The sequence below is a fragment of the Lethenteron reissneri genome, chromosome 6 (assembly GCF_015708825.2).
Source record: "Lethenteron reissneri isolate LAM-NWPU_2019-01 chromosome 6, ASM1570882v1, whole genome shotgun sequence".
Lineage (NCBI taxonomy): Eukaryota > Metazoa > Chordata > Hyperoartia > Petromyzontiformes > Petromyzontidae > Lethenteron > Lethenteron reissneri.
In genome coordinates, this window is record NC_083784.1 from 2,949,229 (window position 1) to 2,960,420 (window position 11,192).

Genomic DNA, 11,192 nt, shown 5'->3' on the forward strand with positions numbered 1-11,192 from the left:
CACCGCGCGTGACTCTGCCTGCTGATCGACCAAATGATTTAACCATCATTCATGCCCTTGGGTGGACAGAGGCGGACGGGCCGGGCGGGGCGATGTGTATTTAATAAACTTTGCACCGTTGTTTCAACTGCCGCGCCAGGAGATCGAATCTAACCTGGTGGCACCTCTGGGTGGTAAGGCCAGCGTGCCCGCGTGTCCGTCAAAGCCGCCGTGGCACCAGCCTTCTGCGTTCTTTGATTTGGAAAGTGAAACTAAGTTGGGTTCCTTCTTTTTTTGTTGGGCCATCTCTCTCCTCTCTTATTATCGGATCTATTGCCGCTTTGTTGACAACAACGTTGGCTGCGTGCGGTCAGTGCCGGATGAAGGTAGTGCGGGGCCTGTAGCATGATGTTATAAAGGGGCCCTAAGTAAAAAAAACATAACTTGCATAGTAAAGTAATTGTATTTTTTAATTCGCTATACAGCCAGATAATGCGACAAACCGCTCACCTTAAACACCCAGTAGTCGTTCATAAAAGTTGAAGGCGGTATAGTTCTATGGTAATAGAGCGAGTGCAGAATCACTGAAGCGGAATTGATAGCTTGAAAGCATTTAGCGCGGGGCCCTTGAAAGTGCGGGGCCCGTAGCGTCACGTGTAGCTACTTGTGCTACGAGGATATAATCCGAAGAATTTGATATCAATTTGGTAACACACACCGGATTATAAGACGCACCCCTCCCTTTACTTTTGCTTGAAAGTACATGGGGGGGTGGGGAATGTGCGGTGCGTCTTATAATCCGGAAAATTGGATATCAGAGGCACGGCACCCCGTTTCAGCGGCTCACCAAAACTCGACCGAGCGTTGTGCCTTTAAATAGGCTGCGTCTTACGGGGTCAACGACAGCCAACCTTACATAACGGGGGGCGGTAATAATAGTCATGCTATGCGCATATTTATCATATACATTGCAAACATTGGCTCACCGCATAACTTGCGTATATGTAACGGGATACAGCATGCACAACAAAGACACAGGAGGCCCCGGGTAGGATTTTAAAACACTGCTGGGGCAAGTGCTGTTATGCTGTTAAGCGAGCACCTATGAATGCCGGTACTGCACCACGTGGCTGATGGTACATGTCCAGCAATACCACGCAAGGCTGCCTTTGTATCCCCAGAACTGACGTTTTCCACACCACACCAGGTACCTATTTAAGGTTGAGTCGACCTCAGAGAGACTCAGGGGCGGAGCGGGTCGCCGGGTTCTAAGCGCAGTGCGCTAATCACTGCGCCACCGCTCCCCGTACGTGCTCAACACACACACACGCGCGCATGCAGGGAGCAAATCTGCACCAGGTGTCTTCGTTAGCAGCCCGTAGAGATGACAGAACTACAACAATACTCATTCACGTGACATGGCGCTGCTTTGGAAACGCTTGCGTCTTCAGCGAGGTGTGGAAACGAAGCGGGCACATCCCGTGTCCAGGGAAAAAAAGAAAAAGACACGTGTAGCTCTGCCTTCTCGGCCATGCGCCTTACCCCACCGTCTAACAGCAACCAAATGTCATAATCCGCACACCGCACGACGCATCCGGTACGGGTCCACCTCTCCACGATGGCTGTATAGTCAAGTGTCAAATGCTCCGTTCTGCCGGGACATACTCGGTGGGAGCCCAAGTCCCTGTTTAAGTAGTGTGGGAGACAATAGAATTGCACTTTCTATTCAAGGCAGACGCGTTGTGTAGCAGCGGTGCGTGTGTTGTTTGTGTGCGATGCGCGCATCATCCATTCGTTCATTCATTGGGCAGGGGGGGGTATGTTGTGTGGCTTCATTCGTTTCAATGAAGCGAGACATTGCACACAGCTGACCAAGTGCGCTTCCAACACCACGCCCGGCCGCCTTTGTCTCCCTAGTGGCGATGTTTACACACCGCACCGGGTACTCATTTGAGGCTGAGTCGACCTAGGGGAGGCCCAGCAACGGTTCAGATAATCGTCACCGATGTTGGCCGTGAGCGGGGAATCGAACCCGGGTTACCGGGTTCGAAGCGCAGCGCGCTAACCGCTGCGCCACCGCTCCCCACGACAATTATCATGACACACAGGCCTACAGACACACGCACACAACGTGGAGAGAGGAATGTAATAGTGGGATTAGACCGTTCACAACCACGCTCCAATTATTGGCACGTGTAACATCTGCACGGGGAAATAAGGCTGCTCGTGGTTTCATAAAATGTCCGTGAGCCCGAGTGTGTACCGGTGTCTTTGTGCGTCTCCGTGTATGTGTGTGTACACGTGTGTGTACGTGTGTCTCTCTGTATGTGTGTGTACACGTGTGTGTGTACACGTGTGTCTCCGTGTGTACACGTGTGTGTACACGTGTCTCTCTGTATGTGTGTGTACACGTGTGTGTGTGTGTGTGTACACGTGTGTCTCCGTGTGTGTGTGCTGGTGTGATTCTGGCCACCCACCACCTCGTGTGTCGATCCGGCCTGCATAGGTGCTCGCTTAACAGAACTTGCCCCTACAGTCTGTTAAGGCTATATCTTTTGTATAGTAGTATGTGTGTAGTAGTAGTGTTGAGTAGTGTGCGTGTAGTAGTGTGTGTAGTAGCGTGTGTGTGTGTAGTAGTGTGTGTGTGTAGTAGTGTGTGTTTGTGTAGTAGTGTGTGTGTGTAGTAGTGTGTAGTAGCAGTCTGTGTAGTAGTAGTGTGTGTAGTAGTGTGTAGTAGTGTGTGTAGTGTGTGTGTAGTAGTGTGTGTGTGTAGTAGTGTGTAGTAGTGTGTAGTAGTGTGTGTAGTGTGTGTAGTGTGTGTGTAGTAGTGTGTGTGTGTAGTAGTGTGTGTAGTAGTGTGTGTTTGTGTAGTAGTGTGTGTGTGTAGTAGTGTGTAGTAGTGTGTGTAATGGGTGTGTAGTAGTGTGTAGTAGTGTGTGTAATGAGTGTGTAGTAGTGTGTGTGTAGTAGTGTGTTTGTAGTAGTGTGTGTGTAGTAGTGTGTGTGTAGTAGTGTATGTGTGTGTAGTAGTGTATGTGTGTGTAGTAGTGTATGTGTGTAGTAGTGTGTGTGTGTAATAGTGTGTGTGTGTGTAGTAGTGTGTGTGTAGTAGTAGTGTGTGTAGTAATGTGTGTGTGGTAATGTGTGTGTGTAGTAGTGTGTGTGTGTAGTAGTGTGTGTGTGTAGTAGTGTGTGTGTAGTAGTAGTGTGTGTGTAGTAGTAGTGTGTGTGTAGCAGTCTATGTGTAGCAGTGTGTGTGTGTGTAGCAGTGTGCCGGTCATCTCAATCAACCCATGGCACCCGAGCCCCGTGACACCCTGTACCAGCGCTTCGCGTGACACCCTCAAAGTGCACCTAGCCTGGCACAAGCCTCGTGCCTGCTGCCGCGCGCGTCCGTGCGTGCGTGGAATTGCCCCAACCCCGATCCCACTACTCACGCACTGCCACGGCCCTGCAGTCGAGCGCCGCGGATGCTGCGCGCAGGGCTCGAACCCGACCCTCCAGCCTCTCGGAACGCAGAGCCACCAATCTCGCCGCCGCTTCCAGCTCGGCGAACATGCCGAGAGCGTGGCGAGCGAGGCTGGCCAGCTGACGCAGAGTGTCCCCCAGGGCCCGGCTGGAGGCGTGACCCAGGTCCTCGCAAGGTTCCGAAGCGCGGCCACGCGGGTTCGTGGCGCCCGCGTCGTCGCCACCGCCGGGACTCAGCACCCGCTTGTAGAACGGCATGGTCGCGGTGGTGGGTGGTGGTGGTGGTGGTGGAGAGTCTTGGAACTTATGGGACGATCTGGACGAGAGGATCTCGACGGACCAATCGGTTCGGGTGCCTCGATGGGTAACGGTGAGGTCCCGGCTGTCGGATCTTCTCCCGCGGGTGACCTTGGCCCCGAAGATCGTTGACGGACGGGAGCCTTCTCGGGGTGGAAGGATCTCGGCGTGGCTCGGATGATCCCGGCCGCAGGATCTCACCTGTAGAATCTCACCTGTAGAATCTCACCTGTAGAATCTCACCTGGGCAGCTCTAGTTGGGCGATGCGCCCCCCCCCCCCGGGGGCTATCGGAGCTTCTTGCTCCTCGACCCTCCGAGGAGGTTTGCTTCGCTGTTCCACCGCCACCGATCGGGGGTTACGAGACGCGCCGGGAGGGGGTGCGAAGGAGAGGTGACGGCTGCAGCGTCTCCCGGAGTCTCCGCGCTTCGTGATCGGAGCGAAGGGGGCAGAAGTGACGGCAGGAGCTGATGATAATGATGGTGGTGGTGGTGAGCATCTCACACGCCCGGCGCAGGTGAGCGAGCCGGAGGTGAGCGCCGTGCGGGTGATTCACCTGCGCCGCCGCTCGTGCCGCTGCCGCTGATCGATGTGCGCACCTCGCCGGCTCGCCATGTTCACAGGCAACACACGAGGCAGTCTGTGTCCCCTCCCCGCCTCTCTCTCTCCCTGTTCTCTGTGGGTGGTGCCTCTGTGTCTCTCTAGCACACACTCACTCACTCGCTCGCTGATGTGTAGTCGTAGTTGTAGCAGCGATGAATCGTGCCGCTGTCGCTCTCGTGTCGATGCGTGTGGCTCCCTCTGTCTCTGCGTCTATTGTCTCTCTCTGTGTGTGTCTCTGCGTTGTGTCTCTCTCTCTAACATGTAGCAGCAGCGTTAACAAGGAATCCACAGCGCTCCTTCTCTCTGTCTCTCCCCCGCCACACTCGCGCGCTCGCTCTCTCTGTGCCTCTCATCCGCCGCTCTCCCCTCCCATTCTCTCCCGCGTCTCTCTCTCTCCCGAGGCGGCGGTGGTGGTGGGAGTGGTGGTGGTGGCGGTGGGAGTGGTGGTGGTGGAGTTGTGTCGGCAGGAGGGAGGGAGGTTCGGGCGCGAGAGGGGAGGGGCAGAGAGCGAGAGGGGATTGAGAAAGCGGAGTGCGTGGGAGGGGGAGAGCAGGGGGGAGATTTGTCGGAGCGAGGGTCGTCACCACCACTCTGGAGCGGTAAGAGACGGATGGGGTTTAAAGCTTTCGTGACTGCAGGGATTCATCTGCTTGGTTCTTTCGGTAAAGTCACGTAGAATGGAAATAATAAAATAATAAAAATAAAACATAATACAATTAATTCTCACGACGTTTCGGCCACAACGCAAGCAGCCGTCCTCGAGAAGACGCTGTCTTCTCGACAGACCTGTTCTCCACGCGAGGACGGCTGCTTGCGTTGTGGCCGAAACGTCGTGAGAATTTATTTTATGATGTTTTATTTTTATTATTTTATTATTTCCATTCTACGTGACTTTACCGAAAGAACCAAGAAGACGGATGGGGGTTGACCCCGCACACACACGGATGAGCAGAGGGGGGTGGGTGGGGGGGGCAGCTCGCTGTTGAGCCGAGACAAGACAAGACGGCAGTGTTGGTCTCCTTGTTTTTTGCGGATCGACGCTTGGTTCACTTTCTTCTCGCTGCCCACCGAACCTCGGCAGCACGGAGCCCCCCCTCCCCACCACCCTGACGACACCGAGAGCGTTCGTCATCGGAATGAGAATCTCTGTTTAGTCTGCAGGAGGAATCCGATGAGCTATGAAGCTCTTTTTCACACACGTCCAGTAAGGGACACGGGGTCAGAAGGTCACAACGGCAAACGCAATTTTAAAAAAAACACGATCGGAATGTATAATTGAGAAGATGGTAAGCAAGTCACTAAATATAAATACATAAATAATACATTGATTATGCAAGTCCGATTTATGATGATAATGGCGAACTTGAAGCCTATATAGGTTATTGTAGTCAATATTATATGATTCCATATATGGTTTCGGGTTCGGTCACGTGAGTATTTGTATGCGAATTTTGTTGGGATTAACCTCCACCACCACCACCACCACCCGATAAGATCGGATTGTTACGTTGTGTACGCCTGCCCAATGTATTGATCCGAATTTCACCGGTGGCTTAAGACTTTTGAAGGCTGATTTTATCATCACGGTGGGTTTGATGATTGAATGCGGCGATAGGGATTGACGATGAGATTGGTGGTGATGATGATCATCATGACGATGATGGTGGTAATGGTTTATTCAAGATTGTGATGATGATTGAAAATGACGTTGATGATGGCGATGGTGAGTGAATATGCTTAGGATTGTAGACGGTTATGATAATTATTGTAGATGATGATCTTAATGGTGGTGGTGGTGGTAATGATGAAGAGTAAAGATGATTATGATGATTTAGAATAGTGATGGTGCTTGTGTGCATTACAGATGGTGATGTTTTTTTAATGATGATGATGGTTGGTAATTATTGTAATCGTGAATGATGATGGTGATGATCATGATAATGGTTGGTAATTATTGTAATCGTGAATGATGATGGTGATGATGATGATAATGGTTGGTAATTATGGTAATCGTGAATGATGATGATGATGATGATGTTGTTCATTTGATGATGATGATGCCACGGATGCTACACGTACAGAAACCATTCCACGTCCCTAAAATATTCATTCCCCCACCGACGTCTTCCGCAGAACCGAAGGGCGAGGCTATGCGAGAGACTTGAATACTGTAACACACGCGCGCGCGCGTGCGCTCGGCGTGTTGTGAATAAAAATCACGTTGTTTCACAAAGTGTTTGTTGCATTCCAATACTGTTTTGCTTGAGTGCGTGCCGACATCCGAACGAACACACACGCACGCGGTATATATATGTGTGTCTTGACTGATTCAAGTCCTAATGATGTTCTGGAAGGGGTTGTTAGAACGTTCAACATTCAGCACGTGTCTGTGTATAGTGCAAAGGGGTCGAAAACCAAAATAACAAGCAGATTTTTTTTTGGTAATAAATAAATAAAAACTCAGTAATTCAAGAGCCGCAATGCCACGTGGTGAATACGAGACGGTGGTGGGTCTCTTAATAATTAACGTCACGAAGGCAGTCCTTTAAGAAAGCCGCATTGGTTCTTCTTCTTAACCTGGCGGTGCGAGATGCCATTTCTGGGGGTGCGAAACATGGCCAGATAGTTTTTTTTAGAAGTTAATAATATAAACACAAATTGAGCAGGGGCACGTAAGTCCCAACTATTTTGTTTCATCAAACCCTATGTATCTATTCACATGATTCTAAAATATATATAATTGATAACCAAAGCGGTGCAAGGCTGCAGTAAAGATTAAGAACCGCTGGTCGAATCTCATGCTCACGATTTAAAATATATCGCGGTCGTTTTTCGAAATTCGCAACTTGAGTCAAATTCCCATGCACGGCTAACATCAGTGGCGAGCGATGTCACAAGCCGTCTCGCCACCTCTCCCTCCACTCCACCACCGCCAACCCTCTCTATGAAGCCGCAGTGACCAGCGTGGTGAAGTATGGTCACACAACCCCGCGCGATCGGCCACGTACATGGATGGGGAGGAAGGTGGAGGCCTTCATCCAGCAGTGGATTGATGATATGGTGATGCCAATATCTCACTTCTCACATTGTACCTTTGACCAAATTAACATTTTACAAGCTAGCAATTCTCTGGATTATACGACGCACCTTCCCCCACTCCCGTAAATGCGTGACAACATTTGTGTCCTCAAACTGTTTTTTGACACCTGGGGTCACAATACAAATGTGGGGTGCGTCTTACTTTCTGGAGCGTCTTATAATCCGGATATATACATACACTGCACACACATTTATATTTCTTTGTAATCTCTATGCTACTGCCCATGTCCTTGTGTACCTGCCGAGTTACTATGGGACGCGGTGACGTGTTTCAAAGGCTTACAATTATAAAGTGCGCAATTAAAAAAAAAGTGCCAGGTCACAGGGAAGGGTTCCCACGTTGCACCAGATGTCAGACAAGATGCAAGGAAGCGTAGGAGTTTGTTTAGAGTCGGGTCAATCATGTCGATGTATCGATACATTTTTTATTGACCGCTATTGATTAATGGTGGCCCCACATATGTCTCACGAAGGCGGGAAACCCCCACACCTCTACAAGCCACGCCCCAGCGTGACGCGCCCTTAATGAGTTTCATAACGATGACGTCACCAGGTCCCACCCATCACCTCCCGTCCAGCGGCACAAGGTGACAACAGACATTGACACTTAACCAAATACTTTCGTGGGCGTCTGACTGATTTAGGTCGAGCTATGGAAGCGATCATCGGAAAAGTAATTGATCACTACAACCGTCTTGATATCCCCCGGTTCTATTTGAGTTCCGATCTCTTATGGCCATCTCGCGGGATCACCGAGAGAAAGCATCTGGAATCTTCCCCCAGGCACTAGTTACCTCCGTTCCGTTACGCGGCGGTGGAGCGGTGGCAGCGCTGCGGTTGACAGACTGTACAACTACGAACCCGGCAGACCCGAGTTCTATTCCCGGCAGTGGCTAAAATCGGTGGCGAGCGACGTGTGAACCGCTGTTAGGCGGATCACAGTTCACCAACTCGTACGCACTAAGCAACGTGGTGAAGTTGGGTTGCGGTGATATTTTTATTGAACCAGGTAAGGCTCAATTTTTCGATTTTAAGTTTTCATGACCGCAGGGATTCATCTTCTTGGTTCTTTCGGTAAAGTGACTAATCCCATATCTGCATTTTCCATAAATATTCTAAATTCCTCTGTCAAGGCGCCCTTTCTCCTCTAACCCAGCTTAAATATACGCTGCCAAGCTTGGTGGTGTTCATTTAGACGCTGTCTTTCCGACAGGCCTGTTCTTCAGCTGAGGACGGCTGCTTGCGTTGTGGCCGAAACGTCGTGAGAATTATTTTATTATGTTTTATTTTTATTATTTAATTATTTCCCTTCTACGTGACTTTACAGGTAAGGCTCACTGAGCTGTATTCTCTCCTGGTATACAGGAGGTTGTGGGTTCGTTCCCGACCCTGATGCCTGCTGTATGTTTGGAGTTTGCGTGTCTCTCTCTCCCCGTGGTTGCATGTATTTTTCTCCGGGTCCTCCGTTTTTCCCCCTCCACATTTAGAGTTTAGAATATTTGGCTGCAATAGATTTCCACCGGATAAGCCACTTCGTTGAGCTATCATTAGCTATAGCCAGGTCGCTCCTGAAAATAAGAGCTACGTGGCTCAATGGACCTTACCTAGTAAACTAAAATAATAAGTGTATTAGTTTTGGACGATAAAAGTTGTTTTTGAGTTTTCGTGTATACACACTGCCAACACGAGTCCTCTTCTTCTCCACGTTTGCGGGGTAAAAATAAACGTGGAGGGCTTTTCACTCGAAAACCGCGGAGGAATGAGGAAATGTCGCTCAAACTTTCGAACTTTCTCGTTCCTAACAAAATTAAGATTCCATTGCGGCGGCAGTGAACTCGCAGCGATAGAAGTTCACACGAGAAAACGACTTGAAATGTTGAAGCGAACTAGACAGGATACGAGTTAAATAAATAATGTGCAACTTCCATCGCAATCATAATAAAAAAAAATTGCGTAAATATTGCCCCCATCATGTATCAAACGTCTCAAAGTGCAGATTTGTTTCAGCCTTAGGGGGTCCGCCCTGATGACAGCTGTCCCTGTGCTGTTTTACCGTCATCAGGTGTTGTCCATCCACTGCTGGATGACGGCCCCAACATTATCATCGTAATCGAGAATTGTCCACCCTATGGTGCGATCGTTAGCGCTAGTCGGAGGTCGCCGGGTTTGTTTCCTGATTTCCCGGCGCGGCAATCGACGCTGTGTGGTGGACAAGTTCCTCACATCCCCGTCGCCTCTCTCCATCCCAGCAGTATAAATGGGTACGCCACGAGTTAATGTGGCGTGGTAAAGTGTGGGTACCCCTGCCTGCCCAAAGACATCTGGCCGGCGTGCAGGAGTAGACCAAACGTACCATTCTCTTTGGTTATTTCGGTAAAGTCACGTAGATAGAAAATTAATCGATCACGACGTTTCGATCGCAACGCAAGCGACCGTCTTCAAGGTGAGAGAGAGAAAGCTACTGAAACAAGGTCTTATACTGGTAGGAACCTCCTGGTTACACCAGCCCACAGAGGATTATTGTGTCCGTCCGTCCGTCGTGCAGGGAGGGGCTGGGTGGGGATGGGAGAGTGGAGAGGGGAGGGTGGGGAGGGGCTGGGTGGGGGGTGGGAGGGGTGGGGCTGGGTGGGGAGGGGCTGGTCACCCCGTGGTGCCCTTATAAAACTCAACGTTTAACCTACTCACGCCGGCTTGTGCCCGCCCTCACAGTCGGGCATATTTGCGGAATACACCACGCCGCCGTTGACCCTGGCCATTGACCGAGCAACCCAACGTTCCTACCAGCTCCCTCCGCAGGAATGTGTTGTAGGCCTGAGATGTGTCCCATTATTATAGAGGCCCTTCTGCCAGCCTTGGCGTGAACATTTAACGATAAAAACTATAAAGATTTTATTTATTTCACCAGGTAAGGCCCACTGAGCTACATTGCTCTTTTTACAAGCGACTTGGCTATCACAAATGATAGCTCAGAGTATCACGCGGAAATTATAAGGAGCCCAAATGCTCTAAACGCATGTTTCGAAATGTGGAGGGAAACCCCAGAGGATCTGGAGAAAAATCCACGCGACCCACGGGGAGATAGAGACACGCAAACTCCAAATATACAACAGGCGTCAGGGTCGGGATCGAACCCACGACCTCCTGCAAAACAGGCAAAAGTGTTAACATCTCGCCACCATGACGCCCATAGAAACTGCCAGGACTGCACCTTTATCTTGTTTTACTTCACCACGCTGGTCAGTGTGGGTTGGTTAGAGGTGGTGGGGAGACCCCCCCCCCCCCCCACCTCCGCCCCCCTCTCTCCAGTCTCGGTTCAGGTGTCCCTCGTCCACTGACGATCATAGCCGTGGCCGGGATTCTAACTCGAGTGTGGGGGGGGGGGGTCAGGTTCACTGCTCCAGCGCGTATCGAATAACGTTCACAACACGTGGCCAAACAGTGTAAAGAGGCCCAGGGCTGTTGGGGCCAAAGCCCCTGCAGCCCGAACACACACACATAATAATAATCTCGTCTTGCTTCAACCTACCCTTTGCATTCCTTCTAGGCACAAATACCTCGCGAAGTAACGAGGGTTAACATCGACGCACAAGACGTGGGGGGGGGGGGGGGAGGAGGGAAGCCTTGCGCCCCGTCGCTAGCAATTTCCAAAAGCTCTTTACTTCACTAATTAGCTTAATTGGAGCTGGCACGGGCGCGTGAAACACGTGGGTTAAAGGGCCATTCTGTCCACAGTCGGGGCGGCTCTTT

The 11,192-nt window shown here is 50.6% G+C and overlaps 1 protein-coding gene across 1 annotated transcript in view; it reads right to left on the reverse strand.

The window, feature by feature from the left end:
• Positions 1 to 4,750, reverse strand: part of LOC133353652 (actin remodeling regulator NHS-like) — a 120,407-nt gene extending 115,657 nt beyond the window's left edge. Inside the window, exon 1 of the mRNA XM_061570067.1 lies at positions 3,417 to 4,750. Coding sequence (XP_061426051.1) covers positions 3,417 to 3,705 — 289 coding nt within the window. The 5' untranslated portion in view covers positions 3,706 to 4,750. The remainder of the gene's footprint in view (positions 1 to 3,416) is intronic.
• Between the last annotated feature and the right edge of the window lie 6,442 nt (positions 4,751 to 11,192).